A 26,478-nucleotide genomic window follows, 5' to 3' on the forward strand; every position below is an offset into this window, starting at 1 on the left:
ATGAAGATTAAGCAACTACTAAGAGGAAGGAAGCATAAGGAAATAAAGATGGATGTTCTATAGTGATCTGGGAAGAGTTTCGATGAGGGACCCGAGGCCGATGCCAAAACCGAACAAGACGAGATGACAGGAAAGCGTTCATAATGCAAAATTCAAATATGTTAATATTGTTGTCGGCAGCGACATCGACTGTATGAATCATTATCTTTTAATATTAAAATTCAAGTTTCTTTATATATAAATGAAAATACCGTCATAGGTAGGGGTGTCAAACGTGCCAACCCGCTCACAAGCTACTTAAGATCGGCTAACAAAAAGCTTGAATCGAGCCGTGTTTAAACGAGCTCTAACCCAAACTTGAGCCTTAAAATAAACTTGTTTAAAAAACGAGCTTGACCCCAAGCTTCACTTCTCAAACTCAAGCATGAGCTTCACTTCATCGAGCTCAATCCCGCTCAAGAGCCTAAACGTGTCTACTAAAAATATTATTTTTATTTAATATTTTTATCATATATTTGTTTTGCATTTATAATTATAACTATACATAAAATTATCATTAAAAAACTAAATAATACACATATTATGTTATGTATTAATTAAACTCGAGTTTTAAAGATAGAGCTCGAAACGAGTTTAATCGAAACCTGAATTTACTACAAGTTAAACGAGCCGAACTCGCATCTTTACACCCATGTAGGTTTACAACTTATAATAATAATATTGTGTGAACCAACCTTTAGTCAAGCAAAAACCTTTGAAAACAAAACCCTAAAAAGAAAGATTAATCAAATCATCAAATCAAATGGGAGGCAAAGGAAAGAAGAGAAGAGAAAAGAATTACAAAGAAGCCCATGGCGTCGGCAAGAACCGATTACCTCCGCCGCCGGTCCGTTCATCTCTCGATGTTATTCCGGCTAAGCTTCGAAAACTCATGTCATATACTTCCTCAGGCAGGTTTCCCATCTATTATTATTCACAAAACAACCATCTTTTAGCTATAATCTTGTTTATTGTGTATTCTTGGATTATAAAGTTTGGATTTTTGAACAAAACAAACCCATATTTCAGCTATAATCTTGTTTATTGTGTATTCTTGGGTTACAAAGTTTGATTTTTATACAAAAAGAACCATCTTACAGCTATAATTTTGCTTATTGGGTATTCTTGGGTTATCAAGTTTTGATTTTTAAACAGAAAGAGCCATCTTTCAGCTATAATTTTGTTTATTGTGTATTCTTGGCTTCTAAAGTTTTGATTTTTGAACAAAAAAAACCATATTTCAGCTATAATCTTGCTTATTGTGTATTATTGGGTTATAAAGTTTTGTTTATAATACAAAAAGAACCATCTTTCAGCTGTAATTTTGCTTATTGTGTATTCTTGGGTTATAAAGTATTTATTTTAAACAAAAAGAAGCATCTTTCAGCTATAATCTTGGTTATTGTGTATTTTTGGGTTATACATATTTGATTTTTAAACCAAAAGAACAGTCTTGCAGCTATAATATTTTTTATTGTGTATTTTCTGGGTTATAAAGTTTTGATTTTTAAACCAAAAGAACCATCTTTCAGCTGTAATTTTGTTTATTGTGTATTCTTGGCTTCTAAAGTTTGGTTTTTTGAACTGATTTTTAAAGGGTCTGGGAAGTTTTCAGTGGATGGTAAAGAGAATAATAAGACCCATGGTGGTGGTTCAGAAGCTGGAAAATTAGTTGATAATAATGTAAGTTATTATTGTTTATTCTAATTTCTTTCAAGACTAGGGTTGTATTTTGGGATCCTAAATTGATGTGTCCTGATTTGGGCATTTTTGAATTAGATTCAAAATCGGGGATATATATATAAGTTTTCAAGTGAATTGAGTTAATTTTGGGATTTGAGATTGATAGACTTGAAACCAAGTTGATATTGAGTCATTAGTTGACCAAAAAGTCAACTTTATGTTTCTTAAAGATGCATCATTTTCATAGGCTATAGATTCCGACCCCAAGAATTACTCGACTAACCGCAAAAGTAATTTTTTTTTCTAAATCTTTAGGAGTTAAAATCAAATAATTAGATAAGTAGACAATCGATCTGCTATAATTTAATAAATCTGTATGTATCTCAGTTTTTTACTTTTTTGTTAGAACATGCTTATTCAGATTTGATTACTTTAGTCCTAAATAATCTGAAAACCTAAAACACTCTACACTGATTTTGGTTTAAATATATATTTAAAGATTCTTAGTACTGTCGGATATGCATATGGGATAAACATTTTCTGCATATTTTGTTTGCAGAAACTTCCTAAGAAGGAAAAACTTGACTCTGTTTCTTCCGAGTCAAAGATTGAAGATACTCATGAAACAGACAACTTTTCTACTGAAAAGAAAAAGAAGAAAAGGAAAAGGAAGCAGGTAGAAGACCTTCGGTTTGTGGCTGAGTTAGGCGCAGTTGGTTCCAAAAGGAAGGAACGAAAGAAAAAGTACGGCTTTTATTCTTCTATACTATATTATTTCTCAATCCAGAGGCACCAAAACCACATTTTGTTTTCTATATTATAAAGTGTGTGTTTCATAGTTCAAGTTCAGGGTCTTTATGTGTAGCTATAGGATTTTTCCCAGAAAAATATGCGGTTATAACAGTTGAATATATATGCAGACTTCTTGAAGAAAGGAAAAAGAAGCACAAGAAGGCGAAAAAAGAAGATGATCTAAACTTTCCTGAGCGTGAAGAGATCAAATTTGGAGAAGTTGTTCAAGCTCCACCAAAATTGGTCAATGTTCCCAAGGTTACATTTTTCATCCTCTAATTTGATATTTAGATTCCATATATGTAAGTCAATTTGGGTTGTATGTTATTAATAACCGGTCAAGCTGTAAAAAGTAAAAATATATAGGTAAAAAAAATGAATGGGTGAAAACTGATTTAAAATACATCTTTTAACTTGGTTTGAATTATTTTTTGAGCTTATTTTTATAGCATGCAAATTGACATGAAATTTTGTGTGCTTTGTAGCGATTTGGGTCTTCAGTAACCGCGTCCCAAGAGAGGATACGGTTGAGAACAATTGAAGCGTATAGGGACCAGAAGAAATGGGCTTCCAGGCCTGGACTTCAGCTCCCTACAGCAGACTTAGCACACCACAATTCTGTTGTTTTGCCAGTTGAAAAACGACCATAAGACGAACTGTAGATCATTTTGCTCTGTTTTTTATTTCAAGTAAGAACACCCTAAACCTACAGTTTGGTGTACTTGTTGAGGCCGACGACACATTTGTTAATCAGAATTACTTTGTTTTGTTTATACATTTTTATAGTTTGGTTCTTGAAATCTGACATTTCTGTTTCTTACAGCATGTTCGGTATGAAAAAATCAATTTTTATGTGTATTATAGAAATATTGAAACAACAAAAAGTAAATAGGTAAATTAAGGTACCCGATCATTGAGACTTATACAAGTTTTCGTTTTTGCACACATTTATTTTCACTTATATGAGATTACCCTCATGGTGATCAAGAAACAAAAACTATTCCAACAAAGTAAATGAACCCGATCATAACAACAGATGCAGTGTCGTTTCCTGCAATCATGATTTACGAAGTTTAATATTACGCCTTATCAACCACTGTGACATTTTCCTTCAACTTGCTTCTGATTCTATATTTAAACGTCTCTCCATTTTCTACCATAACTTTGCTTTTTTTCATTTTTCATTAGCACGCTTGCATTTTAAGACGGTTTTCTTCTTTTGGAGCTGTTTTCTTACCCGCCTCAAAAGATACTTGATTTTTTGCAGCACCATTTGTTAGGGTGGTCTAAAACCGCCCCCGAAAGCCCCATTTCATCAACTCCAAACGCAACTTTGGATATTGAATCAGATGCTGTTTTCATGAACTAGCCCTGCGGTAAAAGCAAAACGGTGTTGTTATTTATGGGTGGTCAAATATTATAAAATGAACCGAAAGACATGGCATTTAACAGATATTAATAACATAGTTATAGTTTTCATAAAATAGAAGCATTATCAGTTTTGTTTTTCTAAACTATATATTTAATTGTGAAAATAAATAAAAGAAAAACATTCTAATCAGCAAAAAGTTAAATCACATACCAAAAGTTTCTTTTGGTGCCGCTCAAGTGTAGGAGTCCTGGATTGTTAAGGATGATGAGTTCCAGCATTATAAGGTGTCTCTATCTTGTTAAAAACAACAAACTCTTCATCTTTGTAGCTTCTTTGAGTCAGAAGAGATCTAGATAGATAGGCATGATTTCAAATCTATTATTTTCAGGAAAAATAATTTTACACAAATAATAATAATATATTAAATAAAAGAAAAACAATCATATTTAGCTAGCTGTGTCAAAATCTACCCATTTAGTGAAAACCGGAAATTCATGCATCCACTTAAACATTCTACTTTTATAAACAACGTTAATTAATAAAAGACTTGGTTTCCAATCCAAAAGGATTAATTAGTGGCGTTGCTTGTTGTCCGTTTACCTTCTGTTTTGATGTACCAAAAGAATATATATAATATACTTGTTTAATATAATTAGGAGAAAAAGTTAAAAATTTAGGTAGTGAAAAGTGCAAAGAAGGGGGGGGGGGGGGGGGGGACATAAGGGATATGAGAGATGAGGGGCCAGTAGTATGAACCTTTTCCCTTACTCCTTTTATGTAGACTTGGGCAATCTAAGATTACCAGTCTTAAAAGTGAAGGCAACAACGTTTCTGGTCAATCTTGAATTATGAGATGTTGGAGATAGTGATTCCAGTTTATCAAATTCATCTATGTGAAAAAGAGTAAGACGAGAAGGCAGAAGATGTGACAGTTGACCAAAATTACTAACACTTCCGCCAACTAACTTTAGTTCCACAAGGGAAGTTGGAAAATTTTGAGGACGGATAGGCTTCTTCAACCCCCCTATTTCAAGGCTATGTAATTTCGGAGGCCAAAGTCCACGAGGAAAGGAAGCATCCATGCTTGGACAATTAACAATTGCCAGATGTTTTAATGACGTGAGATTCGGCAACAGGAAACGACTCCAGACTTTGACAATCAGATATTCTTAGTCCTGTGAGATGGATGAAGTTACTCAATTCAATGATTGATTTCAGGTTTGGCCAACGAAAAATATCTAAGTATTCAAGCATTGGCATAATCTCAATATTATTTGGACAAATGCACTTCTCCAAATTACTACAATACAAGATGTCCAACATCGTAAGAGAAGTAAGGATGTTGCTCCCAAAATTGTCATCATACTCCTTTTCTCCTAAACTCACCAAACCTTTGCATTTAGATACTTCCAACTTCCTTAAATTCTTAAGAACCATGCTTGCCTTCGCTTCTGATTCCCACAAGTATCTTATCTGATCACAACTCCTTATTTTTACTTCTTCAACCGTCCCAAGATATTCTGTCACATCTCTCCACACTACATCAGTAAGCCCTGAAATAGAGTGTATTTCCAACATGGTGATTGCTGAAGCTATCTGAACCATACACGCTAACACGCCATCACCACATCCGCCTATTACTAGAACCCTTAGTAAAGGAAGCTCAGTAAGTGAGAGGTCAACCAGTCTCGGAGCGCGTTTTATATGAAGCTCTCTAAGGCACCGAAACACAACATCTACAACCCCGTTATTTGTTGACCATACCTCCCACCCTGGCATATCCTCAAACTCTAGAATTTCAAGTGAAGGGAATGCAACGGCGGTATTCCCGAGAAACTCCAAACCTATGACTTTAACCTCATTCATGCCTTGAATAACCAACTTATTAAGTGACGGTAGCTGCCCAAGTGGTGGTAGAGATGTGCATTTGCTACAGCCACGTATCGACACATTAACCAACCAAAGAAATGAAGGATCCACAACCCCCCGTAACACTCAACCCCGAGTGTTTTTAACTTATCACTACAAGGCTTTAACTCATTGAGGACCTCCTTTTCAAGTGCTCCCTTTCGAGAGCCATCAAAAACATCACCCCATTTCAGCTCTGACTTTGTAAACCTCTTTAGAGATAAGTTTGCTTCACGTGCATGCATTGCACTTTGCACTTTATGCAATCCCTCAATGGAAATGTTTCCATGGAGTTTCTTTAATAGCTTAAACTGAGTTATTGCAAAGCCCTCATTTCCACCAATGATTATCTTGGTAAGAGTTTGTAGGTTTTTCAACTCACCAATCCCAAGGGCATCTTATTCAAAAGTGGGGTGTCCCTGATGTCAAAATGCCGCAACTCTTTAAGCTTTGAGAAGCTTTTAGGCAACCCAGTTAAACTCCGACAACCAAAAACGATCAATGTTTGTAAATTGTAAAGATTACCCACATTTTTAGGTAACTTTTTTATACTAGTTTGAGATAAGTTTAGATATCGTAAGTGCTTCAATCTGCCAATAAATTCCGGCACCTCTCTTATACTAAAACAATTCAAACAGAGAACCCTTAACAATGGTAACTCAGGAAGTAAATCTATCAAAAACTTATTAGATAAGTGACAGGAGTAATAGCTTGGATTCACTACGCCAAATGATACCGCTAACAAGGTTCTCAAACTTTTGGCTCTTTTAAATGGCTCAAACTTCAAGTAAGCCACATATTGTTCACGAATAAATGACATATGACGACACTTTTCTATAGTTTCATTCGCTATATCCAAACGATTATCAAACCTTAGAAAAAAATCTCTTGCGACAAATGTGGCCAAGTCATTGATGAGATCATGCATCACATACAGAGATTTGTCATTTGGGGCATGCTGAAAAAATGATCTCGATAACAGTTTCTCGAACTGTTCATGACCCAAGCTTTCTAGAGACATGTTTGCATGCGTTTGGTTTAAATAACCTTCTGCCATCCACAACAAAACCAACTCCTCTTTATCAAACAAAAAGTCCTTAGGGAACAATGAGCAATATGCAAACAATTGCTTCAAACTTGAAGGGAGATCTTGGTAACTAAGCCTAAGGACTGGAATGATATCATCAACGTTTTCTAGATCCCAAATCTCACTATTTAACACGACATCCCAATCTTCTTTATCTTTTTTCGTCCTTAGCAACCTTCCAAGTGCTTTTAAAGCCAAAGGCAAACCACCGCACTTTTTCACAATACCTTCACCTTGTGGTTTAAGGGGATGTAAATCAAAGTTATCCACACCCAATGCATGTTGTGCAAATAAAGACAAAGCATCTTCATGTGACAATCTCTCTGTGGACAGGATTATCAAAGCCTAGCTTTTTGAGCAATTGCTCCTTGCGAGTTGTCATGATTATCCTACTTCCAGCCGCCCCCACATGACACGGACGCACTAGGTTTTCCCAATCATCGTAACTTTCACTCCATACGTCATCGAGCACCAGTAGAAATCGTTTATTCTTAAGTGTTTCTCTAAGAGCTATTTGAACCTCATTTAAATTTTCAAATTTCTTTGTTTCGCTAGTAACAGATCGAAAGATGGTTTGGCTTATCTTAAAGATATCTATTTCATCTGAAACACAGACCCATGCCTGAATATTGAAGTGGTCTTTAACTTGTGTTTCATTATACAAAAGTCTAGCTAGAGTGGTCTTCCCTACTCCACCCATACCAACTATGGGCACGATGCTAAAGTTTTGATCACATCGTTCACCCCCTAAAAGTTTTTGCATATATTTCTCCTTATCACCGTGACGTCCTACTATACTAATTACATCAGGCAAAGAGGTTTCATTTCTTCTACTCATATTTTTTGGTGGCTCACCTTTCACCATCAAACCTAGACCAAGTTTTCTATTTTCTAGATCTTGTAACTCAGTGGTAATATCATCTAACTTGTGACGCAATCTAGTACTTAATGAGAAATTTGTACAACAAGTTGGGATGAGCTTCCTTACCTTGCTAGTTGATTCCTGGGTCAGCTCACGATGCATAGCTTCGGTTGCGAAATCATCTAGCACGTCATCAATGTCATAAGCCAAACGCTGAAGATCATTAAGCCATAGTTTAACAGCTTCATCACTTATTTCCTTGTGAGAAGCATCAATAAGCACAGCTTGGACCTGGCGCAATTTTCTTCCCAGATTCTCCAGCTCAGAATGAATTCCCTGTGAACGAAGAAATTGATTCACGGCTTCCGAGGCCAGCTTCTCGAAAACGGTATTGAGGAGGGCAGAAACAAAGATTTCAGCCATTGTTAACAGTAAAATGAGAGGATAGAACTTAGAAGTGTGGATAATAGATGAGTGCACAGAAAGAACAATTCGAGTCATCATCCATTTATAGTGATTAATGATTTCAACCAATTGTCTTGGTCAACATATAATTTTAATATTAATGTTTTTTGTAAACTAGATGGCCAGTTGGCCACCATTGGATTCTACTGCCCACATGACATTTGATTTTATTACATGTGCGGTCCTTGATAACAATATGTAGGACTTTAACAAAAGTTAGGAAAATGACATCAGTGATGATCAGTTAAACGAATTAACCTCATGGGTATAATCACTTTTCCAAGTGTCGCTTATAGGCGAGATTGCATGTGTATTTATTACCATAAGTTAACACTATAAAATTAACACGTTATTTTTACATAACTTATCCTCACTCCACTCTAGGATAGGTGTCCTTAAAGATATAAAACCACTCATAATAATGAAAAACGCATACCCCTAAATTAAGTCCATTTAATTTTAACATTCTTGGCTATTAACTGAAGAGATAAACTATACAGTCTCTGTTATCATGATATTTTATATTTAGCTTTTAGTTATTTAACTTAAAACAAATTAATGATTAACTGGTCAAATCTTTCAATATTTAGTGTGAATTGATAAGTTATAAAAGGTATGCTTAGTTTAAGTTGCGTCCTTTTCCAACTGCTATACAAATACAAATCTGTCAATTCTTGCATCTTAACATTTTAGAAATATACAAATTTGAAACGTCAATGTTACGGGCCATGCGACTGTGAATCATGGACCTCCGATCTTCTATTTCCATGTTCATTGCGTCCATCCAGCTAATAGTTCATCAGTTTGTAATGGGACAAAAACTTGGTAGGGTCTGGGGGGTCACCATTGCCTACAAAATAACTCCACAAAAGTTGATCATTCAAAAAAATAAAAAAAAATCATTGAATAACTTTATACTGTCAAAATTAATGAGCACAAACTTTATCAATTTCACTGAATAAAATTTAAATATTGAAACCATATATAAACAGTAACACACATATCAGAGGACCCTCTAAAGAAAGTTAAAATAGTAACGTACCCGCAGAAATTCAAAAATTATAGACGGCCGCTCTTGGATTCTGTTGCGAACGTTGTATCCGTCTGTTGCCAACAATTTAGCAAAAAAATAGAAAAATAACATCAGTTAAACGGATTAATGCTAGTGTATCATATCGTTTTACAAACTCATAGTTAAACGGATTAATGCAGTAACAATAAAATGAACAGCCTGTCATGTACAAGGTTAAAGTCAATAGCTTATACATGATTATTGTCTATAGAGTAATATAAGCATTTAGATTAAAATATATCAAACTTTCAAATTCTCATCCATTACTCAAGATTTGAAACTATCACACATAAAACAGCCACTGGAATCTAGACTGCTACTTTTATCAAAAAAACTGAAAATTCATGTTGCATAGCTAAGTTTACAAGTGAAAAAGAGATCAATAAGATTTACATCAGATGTGCAAGATATTAGTACGCCTTGGTAAGACCATATGTAGCAATTGTTTCTGAACAGAACATGTCCCTATGTAAAGTGATTCATGATTTTAACATACTTATATTTCTTGTTTTGTATATTATTCTTCATTTAACAAATAATAAAATTGTACAATAAATCCATGGTTCACCGTTGGGGGCCTAACAACTCTAATTATATACATCGACGATGTCGTAGCAATTAATAAGCATGTAGTCCACATTAAAAACCAGAAATCCAGACGCAAAATATATACATACTTATGCTGAGATAATACTTGGTTCTTTCTATTTGAATGAAAGAATAATCAATATTTTTTAACACACATTAATTACTATATCAAAGATATAAAGCAATCGACCAGAGACAAACACAGAAAGAGGTGTACCTTTATATTAACTTCATAAGAGCTGGTAGTCTATGTTGACACAGGGGATATGAGAGATCATGGGCCAGTAGTAGGAGCCATTTCTCCTAGTCCGTTTTTCCAAATTCGGGTACAAATTGATATTCAGACTCAAAAGTGAAGGTAACAACATTTCTGGTAGATGCATCATCTTTGGGCAGTTCCAGAAAGAGAGATGTTGGAGGGACGTGAGGTGTTGGAGTCCCATTGAAAGTGATTCCAATTTCTCAAAGTCATTTATGCCGATAGAAGTGAGAGATGAAGGAAGAAGGTCGGACAGTTCACTAAAATTACGCGCATGTTCGCCAAATAACTCTACCTCGTGAAGGGAAGATGGAAATTTCTGAGGTCCCCACTCTGTTATTGGCTTCTTCAACATTCCTATATGAAGTGTACACAATTTGGGAGGCCAAAGCCCACGAGGAAAAGAAGCATCCATATTTGGACAGTTTTTTATTTTCATATGTTTTAATGAGGTGAGATTCGGTAGCTGGATGTCAGGAAATGACTCCATGCTTGGACAATCTTCTATTGTCAAATGGGTGAGTTTTGGAGAATGGAGGGCGGGAAATGACTCCATACTTTCACAACTTTTTATTATCATATGAGTGAGATTAGGAAGTTGGATGTCAGGAAATGACTCAATACTTGGACAACCGTGAATCCTTAATTGGGCTAGGTGAACGAGATTATTCAAATCAGGAATTGATTTCAAATTCGGCCAACATCTTATATTTACAAATTCGAGCATTGGCATGCTTGTGATGTTGATATTTTCCATTAGTTTGTTACAATCATTAATGAAGAGTGACTTGAGCTTAAACCCTCCTCCTGCCGGGAAGGAGATGCAGGCAATTGAACTACAACTATAGATACTTAACTCCTCAATGCTATTTGGACAACTACAATGCTCCATACTTCCACAATAACCTATTGACAAATTTCGAAGAGATATTGGGAGGTTTCTCCCAAGATTACCCTCTTTCTCACTTAAACTCACAAAACTTTCACAATTCCATACTTGAAACTTCTTTAAATTCACAAGAACCTTAGTTGCCTCTGCTTTTGCTTCAAGCAAGTATCTTATTTCATGACATGTGTCGATTCTTACTTCTTCAACCGCCCTTAGATGTTTTGTAACACCTCTCCATAGCTCATCAGTAAGACCTGAAATAGATACTATATGTAACTTGGTGATTAATGAAGCCGCATGCACCAAACTTCTCAACAGACCATAACCACAGTCAACGATTTCTAGCATCAAGAGTGAAGGCAACGCTTCAAGTGAGACTTCACCCAAAGCAGGGCAATTGATTATAGCAAGCCCTCTAAGGCATGGAAACACTACATCAACAACCTCATGATTGGTTGACCAAGCCTCCCACCCCTGCATATCTACAATATATAGAGCTTCAAGTGATGGGAATGCAACACCAGTAGTCCCAAGTAACTCCAAACCTACAAATTTCACATTATCCATTTGTTGAATAAACAACTCTTTGAGTGAAGGTAGCTGCCCTAGTGGCGGTAGAGATGTACACTTCCCACATCCAATTAGCGACACATGAACCAATTGAAGAAACAAGGGATCCCCAAACCAATTTGGAAACTTTATTCCCCCATAACACTCAATCTGAAGCCTTATCAACCTATCACTATGAGGCTTTAGCTCATTTAGAACTTCATATTCAAGTGTTGTGTTTCTAAAACCATCAAACACAGCATCCCATTCCAGCTTTAACTCCACAAGCCTCTTTTGCGATAAGTTTGCCTCCCGTGCAAGCATTGCGTTTTGCACTTTATCCAACCCCTTAATGGAAGATTTTCCATGCAGATTCTTTAGTTCTTTAAGTTCTGCTAATGAAAAGCAACCATCTCCTCTGATGATGATTTTTGTGAGACTTTGTAGGCTTTTCAACTCACCAATCCCAAAGGGCATCCTTTTCAAAAGTGGAGTACTCCTCAAGTCAAAATGCCTTAAGCCTTTAGCTTTAAGAAAGTGTTGGGAAACTTAGTTAATCTTAGACACCAACAAACAATCAATGTCTGTAAATTATAAAGATTACCAACATTTTCAGGCAACTCTTTGATTTGAGTATGAGAAAAATTAAGATACCGCAAGTGTTTCAAACTACCAATGAACTCTGGTACTTCGCTTATCTGAAAATAGCTTAAACAAAGTACCCTTAGCAATGGTAACTCAGGAAGTAAGTTAACCAAAATCTTACTAGACAAGTACAGATTTTCTTTCGCCTCAACAGACACTGCTATGAAGGTTCTCAGATTTTTAGCTCTTTTGAATGCCTCAAACTTCTGGTAAGCTACATATTTCTCACGAATAAATGACACATGGCGGTACTTTTCCAAAGCTTCCTTTCCCATCTCCATATGATTGTCATACCTCACAAAATAATCTTTAGCGACAAATGTGGCTAAGTCATTCAAAAGGTCATGCATCGCAAACAATGATTTCTCATTAGGTATTGGCTGGAAAAACGATCTTGATAATAATTCTTCAAAATATTTATAGCCCAAGCGTTCAGCTGACTTGCTGGCTGTTGAATGGTTCAAAAACCCTTCTGCCATCCATAGTAGAACCAACTACTCCTTGTCAAACACAAAGCCCTTAGGGAACATGGAACAATATGCAAACAGTTGCTTCAAACACGCCGGAAGATCATGGTAGCTTAGCCTAAGGGCCGGAACAATGTCATCACCATTGTCTGCATCCCATATCTCACTATTCAACACATCATCCCAATCTTCTTCATCTGTCTTCGTCCTCAATAACCTTCCAAGTGCTTTTAAAGCCAAAGGCAAACCGCCACATTTTTTGACAATGCCTTCACCTTGTGGTCTAAGGGTTGGATGTGAAGCAAAGTTATCTACACCCAATGCATGTTGAACAAATAAAGACAATGCATCATCATGTGACAAACTATTCAGATGCTCTAGGTGGTCAAATCCTAGATTTTTAAGCAATTTCTCCTTGCGAGTTGTTATGATAATTTTACTTCCAGGAGCCCCAGAATAAAATGGCCAACTAGGTTTTCCCAATCAGCGTAGTTTTCACTCCACACATCATCAAGTACTAGCAGAAACTGCTTTCCCTTAAGTTTCTCTATTAGAGATATTTGAAGCTGATTCAAATCTTTAAACTCCTTGTTTTCTCTTGTCAAGGATTCAAAGATGGTTTCACTTATCTTAATGATATCAAACTCATCCGAAACACAAACCCATGCTCTGAGTTCAAAGTGATCCTTCACCCGTGTTTCGTTATATAAAAGTCTAGCTAGGGTGGTTTTACCAACCCCACCCATCCCAACTATGGGAACGACGCCAAATTTTTTGTTACATGGTTCATTCTCAAACAACTTGTTTAGCATATTCTCTTTGTCAACGTCTCGACCCACAATAAAAGATGCATCTGGCAAAGAGGTCTCGGTTTTTCTACTAATACTTCTACGCATACTTTTGGGTTTTTCTTCTTTCACAGTCAAACCTAGAGCAAGATTTTCCTTCTCTAGATCTTGTAATTTTGTGGTAATGTCATCTAACTTGTGATTCAATCTATGGCTTAGTGAAAACTTTGTGAAACAAGTTGAGATAAGCTTCCTTACTTTGCTAATGACTACTCCTGATTCGTGGGTTAGCTCAAGATGTATAGCTTCAGTTGCCAATTCGTCGAGAACATCATCGATATCGTAAGCCAAATTCTGGAGACTATTAAGCCATTGTTTAACAGCTTCATCACTTATTTCCTTACGAGAAGCATCATAAAGCAGAGCTTGGATCTGGGACAACTTCCTCCCCAATTTATTCAGATCGGAATGAGTTCCGTGCGAGCTAGCAAATTTATTCAAAGTTAAGGAGGTCAGCTTCTCAAAAACAGCATCCAGGAGGGCTGAAGCAACAATTTCAGCCATTGGTATGAAAGATATTTTTCTTAGAATGATAGAGTTGTAGATAAGACAGAATGCAATATAGGAGGAATAAGTCTTGGACAACATTTTTAATAATATCTTTCAAGTGGTAGTTAACAAGTAGGTATTGCTGACAGCAACATTGACAAGGAGTTAGGCTAATAATTTTTGTATTTTTTGTCAATGTTACTACTTTATTAGAAGTGCTTAGTGCACTGCCCCATGTGAAAGAGAGATTTTATTTTTATGAATCTGTCAAATAAATCAAATATCATTATTTTTTTCTAATTATTGATCAGTCACAAACTTTCATTGCCAATGATTTCTCACTTTTTACACACGATACACCCTAGCTATATAAGAAAGAAATCATGGCTTAGCCACGTCACTTATGTATGTTAAACTCGCATATCATTAATCTACTCTGATCTTGCATCACCTTTTCATCGCATATCATTAGTAAAACATGATGAAAGTTAATTCATACGCCAATTAATGTCGTGTATTACCTGTAATTTTTGCTTTGAAGGTTTTCCGCTTGTAAACTGTTAGCATATAAATGAAGTTAAATACATCTTAATATATAATGGCTGTAGCTAGAGTTCTGCCAAACCAAAAAAACAAAAAAAAAACACCAAACTAGAATTTTGAGAAAATGAGAAGAAAAAAGAAAAGATTATCCGTAGGAGTAATTCATGGCAAATTTCAAAGTCTGATGTACTTGATTAGGAGTTGATACATGTAATAATTTTATCATGCTCAAGTCTCCAAAACTATATATATTCGATTTTGTTTTCTTACAAAACATTAGTGCTAAAGAGTGCAACTAAATATTTACAGATAAGAAAACCGAGTAAAACTGCAGTGTGGGAAAAAAAACACACAACAGATATACTTAGCACACCACAACCCCATTGTTTTACCAAGTAAAGAACAACCATTAATGACTTTTAGCCCAATTTCAGATAAGAGTGGGCCAATGGGGGCACTTTATTGAAAACAAATATGCAATTGCTTGCAAGTTGATCTTTTGGTTTGAATTGTTCTAACTTCTTTAAATTACTTTATTGAAAACAAATGCAATTGTTTTACATGGAATCGTGATTATATACTAAATTCCTATTATAATAACTCTATTGCACCCCGCAGTCAAAGAGGGAGGAAACTGGATGAGTCATCAAATAAAATCCGTGGAAGGTCTTTTATCAACATATCGGCTATTTTGGTATCGTTATGGGATATGTAAGACATGAACCTAGTTGGACCTTTTCGCGGACAAAGTATATGTCTAGCTCAATAATATGTTTGGTATGTTGGTGCTGAACGGGACTGCCAAATATATTTTGGATTCATCTTGTGCGTGATTTGAAGATTAGGCCTGAAAAGCAACTAACAAGCCCAGCCTCTAATCAGGACAGGCACTTATGGGATGGGCCCTGGACTGGTTATGGGGCTTTGGCCCATTTGTGAATCTATTAACATGTTTATGATGTTTATGTATGAGACACATCATGGTGATTGGTGGTGCATACTTTATGTGACAAAGTAACGAAAATGACATCATCAACCATGAATGCATAATGGAACATAACTTTAAGCAATATGGATACTTCTGCTACGTAATGCTTTTTCTTGAGCATCAAATGTACATGATAGTCATATATAGGTTAAATAACAATAATAATAATAATAATAATAATAACAATAACAATAACAATAACAATATTACTCGAATCTATTAAAGACATGTATATTCAGTCCACCATCAATGTGAAGATTAAGCATTGTTTTATACTTTGCAGTTTTATTTTCATCACTTAGCTTGAATATGAAGCAGCCTAACAATATGGAAGCAAATATCTTCATCTGCCTGTACGCGAATTCTCTACCTAAACAAATTCTTTGTCCCGCCTACCGTTTCAATATACCAAATAAACAAATCATGTCAAAATTGTACTGGACAAAACACATATATATTACGTTTGTTTTAATCACAATGTAGATACTTTTGCATTTGTCAAATGACAAGAATACCCTTCACATCCGAGTTTTGTTCTAATGAAATTGAATGTAGTGTACCAACCTGAAAAGCTGTGAATTTGAAGGGGCTTTGTGGCTGAAAGTAACCATATTGATCAAGCCATCTTTCCGGTTTAAAATCAAGTGCATCATCGCCCCATATGAACTTCATCCGCCCCATTGCGTATGGCTGGTACGCTACCATATCCCCTTTCTTCACACCATAACCGTCAGGTAGAACATCATCCGCAAAACATATCTTTGCATCCTGCATTATCTCTCATATAATAATTAGTTAGTCTTGGTCTAGTTAAATTATTAAAAAATGATAAATGTATAAGATTGCATACCACCGGAACTGCAGGAAAGAGTCTGAGAGTCTCTGTCAAAGCTGCATGAAGATACTGCATCTTTTCTAAGGCTTCTTCACTCACACTACTTGCTAACTCTTCAATATTTGGGACATCATTTCCCATGTTTGTTGCTTTTCTTATTTCTTCTACAACCTTATCTTGAATCTCGGGATGCTTGCAAAGCATGTAAATGAACCAAGTCATGGCGGTAGATGTAGTATCTTTTCCAGCGATTATGAAATTTAGTATTATATCTCGTAAGTATTTAGGATTGGTGCTGTTGGTTTGCAGAAATCTTGATAGAATGTCTTCTTTCTTCAACTGTACTTTTGATAATTCAAGGGTCAAAATAATACACTTTGACATTTGTGGTCAAACTCAATGCATTACATGTTCAAATTAACAAAAAAAAAATGTAGCATATTAATTCCAACTTTTATATAAAGATGATGTGGATTTTATTAGCTAGTTTATCCTAATTATCAAATTGTTCCCAAAATATGTAAGAATAGTTATCAATTTTGAAGTTACATTTAGCTTCTATGACATCAAGAGTCAAACTATACTTCAGTCATTATTATGCAAAGAGAGTAAAAGGGCATTTTTGACTCATACCGGAAACTCATCTTGTCCCTTGTGAATTTGTTGAGTTTTGGTCTGAATCAGCTTATAAACAAACTCGTCAACCACTTTGACATTTTCCTTCAATTTCGCTTCCGATCCTATATTAAAATACCTCTTGATTTTCCATGTTATGTCAACATAGCGTTTTAGTGTTAACGCGCTTGCATCATCAAAAGCATTACTAAATCTAACGCCTTCTTGACTTGAACCACACATGCTGTCAAGATCAGTTCCAAAAGCAACTTTGAATATTGAATCCAATGTTGCTTTCATGAACAAGTCCTAAGAAAAAAACAGGTTGTTATACTGCGGAATCATCAAATGTTTTTAACTAAAAGAACTTACATTTATATCTACACTTTGATTATTATTAGCTGATTCAGACAATATTCGAGCGAGTTTTACTGCATTTTTTCTGAAGATTACACTGCTAAAATCCCTCAACACTTTTGTTGAAAACTCGTAACTTGAGACCTTCCTCTGCTCTCTCCACTTGTCCCCGTCAACTGTAAATATTCCATCACCTAGAAGATCTTGTAACATCTCATGGTTATAAGTTCCCTGCAAATTAAGTTATAACAACCTTTATGTTTAAGTTAGTTTTCATTAAATTTTCATTTCCAATCATTTTAGATTTTTATAAACTTTTGGGTTTTACTTATGATATAATTATCTGTCTTTTACAACTTTTAATATATGATGTTTAATATAATTTCAAATATGTCATTGTAATGTGTCTAGTTTTTCTGGAAATTGAGTAGCTCTATGATAAGAAACCGATCCGTATTTAGGGGTTGCTTGGCAAATGATGAGTCATTAAGTTCCGAACCATTAAGAGGTCTGAATGGTTAAGAGTATCTGAACGAATAAGTGTTGAACGAGTAAGTGTTGTTTGGTTGGACATCTAAACAACTGTACAGAATGACTATTTTACCCTTTTAAACTATCAGCAAACATATGGTTTAACGTGCTTCCGCCGCAGCACGTTAAACCATGAAGCATGTCGATTTTGTATTACATGCTCGTCAACGAGTTTATCATAACAAGGTTTATTAAATAAACACAAAATAATATAAAGTTTTTGTTGGCTTCATAATAAAATAATCATAATTCAATAATACAATTGTATGTCCAACGCTAAATCGGTGTCACTTTTTTGTAATAAATCACGCCTTGCTAATTAAGTGTATGAGGAAATGAACTTAGTTAATGGAAAATTATTATATATGGTTTCTTAACTAATTACACCAAAATATAAATAAAACTAAAACATTGAAACACATAAAGCTAAAATTATATTATTAGTAAAAACTTTATTATTAACAATTATAAACTTAAATCCTAAGTGTCCCGGTCCGATTCTAACAAGGGCGAAACCATTGTTCTAGGTTTTAAGCTCAGGTAAGGTGTGTTGTGAGCATGTGGTAAGCCTTTCGTAAAAGTCCTAACAGACAGCCCGATGCACTAAAGTCAAATAAAATTAAAAACTTAAATGAATGATATTTTCAAAGATGCCAATTGTCATTTGTCAAGTGTCAACGCAATAAAATAAAAATAAAATCTAATTAAGTTTGTATATTGGCATAATAGACCCTTCAACTTTAAGTTACATTTCATTAAGTGAATTTTAGTTTTAATATTCAAATACGGATAAAGACAAATTTATCATTTTCTTCATTTCTTGTTATCCTATTTGCTGAATCAAAACTTAAAAAGTCCACAGATGCCTTTTACAAAGTCAACTATATTATTTGTTAAATGAGAGTAGATCTGAAAGTAGTTTTATCACAAATAATGGCATTCACAGAACAAAACAAACTCAAAACAATAACTAAACTATAAAACAAACCTTGATATAATTTTCAAAATTGATTTTGAGGATGTACTCAACATTAGCTGGATCAGATGTATAAACCTCGTTGCGGAACGGAGTGATCAATCTGTATGTTTTGTATTTAGTAGCAAGATCAGTCATGTAATCATGCAACCTGTGGAAGTTAACAAGCTGGTTAAACATGGTCCCTGCAATTGGATGATGCTTCTTTAATCCATGTTGTTGTTGATTGCATTTGTATAGGACATGAACAATAATAATAATAACAAATGTGGCTGTGATTACTGGTAGTATGTAGAGTGTGTTAGAAAGAAGATCCATGGTTGCAAATGTGGAATTACTGGTAGGTATGTGTAGTACAATACATATAAATGAACCGGAAAGGTAGGTATATGGTAATATTATTCACATTATAAAATCTTTATAATATTTTGATCTCTGAAATTTAAAGTATTTATATATAAATTTTCTTGAAAAACTCCATCTTGATCTTCAAAATTTGAAGATTTAAAATTAGTGAATTAACTATTCATATATTTAAACTTTTAAAAGTTCTATTTTGGTTTGTAACTCAAGTATTACGGTTTAAAGTTTAAACCTCCAATTTCATAAAAATATATTAATAAAATAATGATATTTGCGTCTGAATAGTAACTAACAAGACAAAAATATAATTTTTTAAATTCTACTTCTAAATTTACATCATTATTCATTATGGGACTCAAACTATCAACCTCATAAGGAGCGACGATAAATTATTACACGCCTACCTTTATAATTAGGACGAGGACTTTTAGGATGATATGTTCATGGGGCTTTGTCCCACTTTTGCGTATTTATTGACAACCATCCCTATGTACATGAGAAGCGTCATGGCGATATGTACTTTATGTGAACAAAAGAAATGATACCAACATAATTAAAAAACAAAGAAGGGATGCAAAATGGAGCATAACTTTAAGCAAGGTGATTACTTCTTCCAGAAATACATGTTATGATTTCTTGAACATAAAATATATTGGCATATATTAATAAGTTGAAGGGTGATAATAATAATAATATTAGCCTAATCTATTATAAACATGTATATTCAATCCGCCATCAATGTGAAGATTAAGCATTGTTTTGTACTTTGCAGTTTTGCTTTCATCACTTAGCTTGAATACGAAGCAGCCTAACAAAATGGAAGCAAATATCTTCATCTGCCTGTAAGCGAATTCTCGACCTAAGCAAATTCTTTGTCCCGCCTGTATTCTCAATACCATACATAAAAAAAATGTATGGAAGAGAGTATCTGCTTACTGAAAACTTATCTTGTGATCCCTTATGCATTTGTTGAGTCTTGGTGTGGATCAGCTTATAAACAAACTCGTCAACGACTTTGACATTTTCCTTCAACTTTGCTTCCGATCCTATATTAAAAAACTTCTTGATTTTCCATGTTATGTCAACATAGCGTTTGAGCGTTAATGCACTTGCATCATCAAACGCATTACTAAATCTAACAACGTCTTCACTAGAATCACACATGCTTTCAAGATCAGTTCCAAAAGCAATTTTGAGTATTGATTCCAATGTTGCTTTCATGAACAACTCCTGTATACAACGAGTATATCAATAAAAGAAAAAAAAATGGCTTGTTAATGTTATGTAGTTGAATGATCAAATGTTGTTGAATGAAAGGAACTTACATTTATATCGACACTTTGATTACTATAAGCTGACTCGAACAATATACTTGCGAGTTTTACTGCATTTTTTCTAAAGATTACACTGCTGAAATCCCTCAAGACTTTTGTTGAAAACTCGTAGCTTGAGACCTTCCTTTGTTCTCTCCATTTGTCCCCATCGACCGTGAATATTCCATCACCCATAAGATCTTTAAGGATCTCATGGTTATACGTTCCCTAAAAATATCACATTGAAGTAACATGTTTCAAAAAACCATAGCAAATCGTATTCGAAAAATGTAATCCAGTTAATTAGCGCACCAACCTTGATATAATTTTCGAAATTGGTTTTGAGAATGTACTTAACATTAGCTGGATCAGATGTATAAACCTCATTGCGGAAAGGAGTAATCAATCTGTAAGTTTTGTATTTTGTGGCAAGATCAGTCATGTAATCATGCAACCTGTGGAAGTTAATAAGCTGGTTAAGCATGGTCCCTGCAATTGGATGATGCTTCTTTGTTTTCGTCCTCGGTTGTTTATGAATGCATACATAGAGGACAAGAACAACAAGAGCTGTGGCTATAATTACTGGTAGATATAGTGTGTCTGATAGAAAATCCATGTGTATAGGTTCTTTGTAATACAATGAAGAAGTGAAATACAAAAACCGTTATATAATTCGAAAGTTAGGTATTTAACGGAGAGACCCACGCCTTCTAAATATTAAATCTCTTGAACCTTTATGTGCCTTTACTTATAATCAGTGATCTCCAGTTAAAACATATTTATAGGTATATGACAAATGAATAAAACAAGAATAATGCATGAAACAAGAAAAACAACTTACCATATTCCAAATGCTTCAACATTGTGTTCTACAAAATTGTGTTTAGTCGCCATTCAAATAATCTGTGATCTAAATATAGTAAAATGACAAATGAATGAAACACAAATAGTAAGAAGCAACTAAAGTGCAAATCACTAATCTCCAAATGCAATAACATTGTGTTCTACAAAATAATATGATAAAAGGAAAAGGTTATGATATCTTTTAAGTTTTAACGAATGAAATCTCAAAGCGTCTGTGTCAATAAAAAAAATGACCAACGGCTAACTCGAAAACAACCAAAGCAGACGTGTTCAAATAAATTAGTGTTCAAAACTCAAATTCATTTAAAATCCTACTCTAAGCCAAAATGGACCAAGATCTATCAAGAACACATACGCGTACATGTTCTTGGCTGTGCAGTTCAATTAAAATGAGACGCTTCTAATGACATGTTATGGACTATATTTTAGCATGTATAAGCTATGTCATAAACTCATAATCCATGTGTATAATCGAATTTTACACATGTGAGCATAATGTGTGATATGTGCAAGTGTGCAACTGTCCCATATCCACGTCTGCGTGCAAAGTTTTTCTTTTGTATTTATTTTGTTATGTTTGTTTAAATTAGTGTGCGAAAAAATAAAGGAAATAGTGGGGATGATCCATGTTTCCTAGATTGTCTTTGAGACCCCGTGTGACGCCCTCGGGTTTCCTAGGGCCTGCAGCCATTGTACAATGGTTTCATCAGAGAGTGGCCACAACTCTTGTTCAATGGCACATTAATTAATTCGGTGGCTAAAGCCTAAACGCGCCTAGGCTAGTACGTTTTATAAATCACTTGAAGTTGTCTTGTGAGAACCAGGACTTGACAGTGAACCCAAGTGTTCAAGCACAAAACAAGCAAATTTGATCATAAACATTTGATATGTCATATTCTCCCTTGACCATAAACATTTGACATTCAAGAATACAAATAAAAATAAAAAGATGGTGAAAACAACTAAACACTCATCAACATCAACATTTTCATCAAGAAACGTTATTTTCCAAGAATATGAAGAAGATAAACATCAAACGGTCGCATAGCCAAAACAAGAAACAACATACAAGCTAGCGAAATTATCCCTCGATCGGCTAGCAAAGTTATCTGATTTCAATATGGGATCTTTCTTTTCATCGCAAATATCTTGGGATATGCCTTTAAACATTCTTCCTATATTTGATTCCACTTAATTTTTTTCATACAGTAAGTAGCAAGTATCTAAATTTTTGTGACTCTTATATATCGTCACAAATCTTAATTATTAAAGTTATCTTTATTAGTCCTTACAACATCATTGTTCACAGAAATATAAAATGTCTGCTACACGCCATTTCATTTATGCGTCACGTACACACGATTTTATTTCATATAAGCATTTAACATGCTTTGTGTAAAGTATAATCATGTGTACGCGCCAGAGTATTGCCGTTCAATATTGTCAAGAGTTGTGTAATCTGGACCTAGGAGAAACATAAATGTTCAATGGACCGTCGAGTTGAATATTGATTGTGGTTCTGTACTTTGGGTCTTCGTTTGCGTTACTTAACTTAAATACGAAGCAACCTAACAATATAGAAGAGAAGATCTTCATCTGTCTATATGCGAATTCTCGACCCAAACAAGTTCGTGGTCCAGCCTGCGTGTGTGAGCAAGCAAAATAGAAAAGGTTAGCGGTATCAAGGTAATATGTTACTCTAGAGGATAAAACTAGTAATAACAATATAATCGAACCTGAAAAGCCGTAAATTTGAAAGGGCTCTGTGAACGGAAGCAACCATTGTGATCGAGCCATCGTTCTGGTTTGAAGTCGTGTGCATCATCACCCCATATGAACTTCATCCTCCCCATTGCGTATGGCATGTATGCTACCATATCTCCCTTCTTCACAATACAACCATCGGGTAGAACATCATCTGAAAAGCATATCTTCGGATCCTACATAACAAATTCATACTCAAAAGATAAATGTCACCATTCAAGATATGTTTAAAATTAACAAGATTGCATACCAAAGGTAATGCAGGATAAAGTCTTATTGTTTCTGCCAAAGTTGCTTGAAGATATTGCATCTTCTCGAGTGCATCCTCACTCACACGATCCTCAAAATCCGCAACGCTTGTGATCGCTTCTTTCATGTTTGTTGCTTCTTTGATATCTTTTGCAACCTTATCTTGAACTTGAGGATGTTTGCAAAGCATGCAAATGAGACAAGTCATAGTAGCCGCGATAGGATCTTTACCAGCAAGTACATAGTTCATTATTATATCTCGAAAGTACTTTGGATCTCTATTTTCCATTTGCATAAACCTTGATAGAATATCTTCTTTCGTGTCCTGAAATCCGTAAATCATGGGTCACTTGTGTAAAGACGAACGTTCGATAGCCCATTGCCATTAAGTTTTAAGCTTACCAAAGAGTTATTCTGTTTCATTTGTTCACTCTTGATCCGGATCACCTTATAAACAAAATCATCAACCACTTTGAGATTTTTCTTCAGCTTTGCTTCCGATCCAATATTCAAATACTTCTTGATCTTCCATGACATGTCAACTAATCTTAGGTACGTCAGTTCATTTGAATCATCGAATGCGCGGCTAAATCTAACACCTTCTTCGTTTGAACCACTCAAGTTGTCAAGATCAATACCGAAAGCAACTTTAAATATTGAATCCGCTGTTGCTTTCATGAACAAGTCCTATATATATGCATATGAAGGTGATGTTATGCTTAAAAGCCAATAATCACTGGTGTAATCATATAGTTGTTAATTAGTGATAAAAATAACAATGACTTTACATTTATATCAACTACTTGGTTGCTATTTGCTGCTTCTGAAAATATGTTGCCGACTTTTATTGCATTTTTTCTGAAGGTTACACCGCTAAAGTCTCTCAAAACTTTCGTTGAGAACTCGTGGCTCGATAACTTCCTTTGTTCTCGCCATTTGTCTCTGTCAACTGTGAATATACCGTCACCGAGAAAATCCCCTAGCCAGGTGTGGACATACGGTCCCTAAATTTGCACAACATGCATGTAATTTGTCAAATAAACTTAATTAATTAGTAAGGGTGACTGGCATAGCAATATCTCCAAACATAAAGCCTTGTACTGGAATGTTTAGCATGCATGTACTGATAGCTGTAGCTTTTTAAATATATTTAGATGTTTGACATAGTAGTTGGAGTTTTTAATAAAATGTATAAATTGATCAAAATGGGCATAACTAAAAAAATAATACTAAATATATTTATCTTGGGGGGTTATTTAAGTAATTTTAACTAAAAGTATGTAGCTTTTTCTAAACGATACTAGTAGGAGCTTCAAGCTTCAAATTTTTTCTTCTAACCTAAAAGCTTCAAGCTCCTTCAATCAAACAGGATTGTTAATTGAGTATGAGTTTTTTCTTGAAAGCTTGAAGCTTGAAGCTGCTAAAAGTTTCCACCCAAGCATCCTCTTAATAGTGTGTATTAAATTATGTAACAAATTCATTTGATCTACTACCTTGCCATAATTATCGAAATTGGTCTTGAGGATATACTCGACAACTGCAGGATCAGTTGTATAAATCTCACGATGTAAAGGGCCGATCATTCTGAAAGTTTTGTATATTGCTGCGATGTCGGTCATGTAATGATGCAATCTCTTGAAGTTAAAGAGCATGTTAAACACCGTCCCTCCAATCGGGTGATAGCCCTTTGTTTGCGATTGAGTGTAGATATAAAAGAAGATGAGAAGAAGCAGAACAAGTGTTATGAAGGTTAAACTTAGTAGAAAATCCATGGAAAATGCAATTTTGGAAGTGAAAAAGGATGTGTTGGTTTGATATTGAATCAATGGGTGAATAACAAGCTCTTTGCATCGTTCCTTTTATAGTGATTCTTGTGGCTAATAAGTAGACCAAATTAATTAGTTATGCGTGTTGGTTTGAATTTTATAATAACTAAGACATCTTTGGATGTTTCATTTTGAAATAAGTCATATGTAAGATTACCTAATGGGATTGAATTGGTCTAGTGGCATCAATGTGTTAAATAAAGTTGTCATTTTGGGTAATAAAAAAATAAATAAAACCGTTAAAGAAATGTAAGATTATCTTCATCGTGTTAAAAAAAATACGAAACAAAACACATCATTTGTGTTGTCAAATCAAGCTTAAATTCGTTTTCGGTCAATTGTGTTGTCAAAACAAGATTTTAACCTCGACCTTCGCTACAACGCACGGGTTTTAATTACAAACAAAAATAAGGTTAATTGGTGTTATTATAAGCAAATACCCATATGAATAATTATGATTCAATAATATTGTAGAATATAATAGTGCTAACTAGATTTGCCATTAAGTTGTAACAATACACATGTGGGAAATAGCGTGTAGCCTACATATAGCAAAGCTAATTGAATAATAAGTTTCTTTCTAGATAGAACTTAATGAACATATTGACAAAAGTAATAACACATTCGAGTTTTCTTTGATATTGATTATCTTGAACCAAACTAATATTTTTATTACATATTTTATTTCATTTTAAACTTCTAGTGAATGTAAGTATTCACCTGCAAATGAATATTGAATACTCTCTAATACTTTTTATCTATATTTAAACATTAGATAGGGTGTATCTAGCTTTTTTGTGTTTCTGTTTTACGTCGTACATGATGATTTGTATTCATGTTGTTAGTCGTGTTTGGAGGGTCGTCCAAAATAATAAAGAACTTGTAAATTCGATAGATCTCACCTTAGGCACTTCTTTTGTTGTCAAACTATCAAATACTAAAGATATCTACATATCTACGATAAATATCCAAGTCGAACGATTGAGTTTCTCAAATAACCGTTATCCACAATATAGTTGCAATACTAGAACTCGTTGCGAAAAAACTTGCATTTTGTTTTGAACCGTTAGCAAAAACATTGTTTAACGAGTCAATAAATAGACAGTAATCACAAGAAACAAGAAAGTCCTAACAATTAGGCAACAGTTTGAAAAGTATGTCTTCATTCTCATTCTTAATAGTAATTAACAAGTTAAATGTTAATACTTAATAGAGATTAAATGAAAGCCAATGTTCACTC

At 34.5% G+C, this 26,478-nt stretch overlaps 4 protein-coding genes and 2 pseudogenes across 5 annotated transcripts; 1 reads left to right on the forward strand and 5 right to left on the reverse strand.

Moving 5' to 3' along the window:
* Positions 1-802: 802 nt before the first annotated feature.
* LOC143583007 (uncharacterized) lies at positions 803-3,281 on the forward strand. Its single transcript, XM_077065437.1, has 5 exons — positions 803-950; positions 1,637-1,722; positions 2,282-2,466; positions 2,643-2,772; positions 3,000-3,281. The coding sequence occupies exons 1-5, from the start codon at positions 803-805 to the stop codon at positions 3,162-3,164; spliced, it is 714 nt and encodes a 237-aa protein (XP_076921552.1). The 3' UTR covers positions 3,165-3,281.
* A 2,128-nt stretch (positions 3,282-5,409) lies between these two features.
* LOC143583000 (putative disease resistance RPP13-like protein 1) lies at positions 5,410-8,240 on the reverse strand (annotated as a pseudogene).
* A 717-nt stretch (positions 8,241-8,957) lies between these two features.
* Positions 8,958-14,091, reverse strand: LOC143583001 (putative disease resistance RPP13-like protein 1; annotated as a pseudogene). The gene is made up of 3 exons (XR_013144075.1): positions 10,086-14,091; positions 9,251-9,312; positions 8,958-9,058 (listed from the first exon to the last, which is right to left on the reverse strand). The product of XR_013144075.1 is annotated as a putative disease resistance RPP13-like protein 1 (transcript).
* A 1,660-nt stretch (positions 14,092-15,751) lies between these two features.
* On the reverse strand, positions 15,752-19,378 carry LOC143583013 (cytochrome P450 704C1-like). The gene is made up of 6 exons (XM_077065444.1): positions 18,872-19,378; positions 17,368-17,583; positions 17,014-17,304; positions 16,396-16,719; positions 16,110-16,313; positions 15,752-15,937 (listed from the first exon to the last, which is right to left on the reverse strand). Exons 1-6 carry the CDS (start codon positions 19,175-19,177, stop codon positions 15,752-15,754), a joined length of 1,527 nt encoding a protein of 508 aa, XP_076921559.1. The 5' UTR covers positions 19,178-19,378.
* A 539-nt stretch (positions 19,379-19,917) lies between these two features.
* Positions 19,918-21,151, reverse strand: LOC143583014 (cytochrome P450 704C1-like). The gene is made up of 4 exons (XM_077065445.1): positions 20,852-21,151; positions 20,548-20,763; positions 20,159-20,452; positions 19,918-20,103 (listed from the first exon to the last, which is right to left on the reverse strand). The coding sequence occupies exons 1-4, from the start codon at positions 21,149-21,151 to the stop codon at positions 19,918-19,920; spliced, it is 996 nt and encodes a 331-aa protein (XP_076921560.1).
* Positions 21,152-22,729: 1,578 nt separating this feature from the next.
* Positions 22,730-25,263, reverse strand: LOC143583008 (cytochrome P450 704C1-like). The gene is made up of 6 exons (XM_077065438.1): positions 24,906-25,263; positions 24,201-24,416; positions 23,815-24,099; positions 23,414-23,737; positions 23,136-23,339; positions 22,730-23,040 (listed from the first exon to the last, which is right to left on the reverse strand). Exons 1-6 carry the CDS (start codon positions 25,182-25,184, stop codon positions 22,843-22,845), a joined length of 1,506 nt encoding a protein of 501 aa, XP_076921553.1. The 5' UTR covers positions 25,185-25,263; the 3' UTR covers positions 22,730-22,842.
* Positions 25,264-26,478: the final 1,215 nt, after the last annotated feature.

Source organism: Bidens hawaiensis, unplaced genomic scaffold, assembly GCF_021521415.1.
Source record: "Bidens hawaiensis isolate Kalapana, Puna unplaced genomic scaffold, B.hawaiensis_p1.1 tig00032102_1, whole genome shotgun sequence".
NCBI classification, from domain to species: Eukaryota; Viridiplantae; Streptophyta; class Magnoliopsida; order Asterales; family Asteraceae; genus Bidens; species Bidens hawaiensis.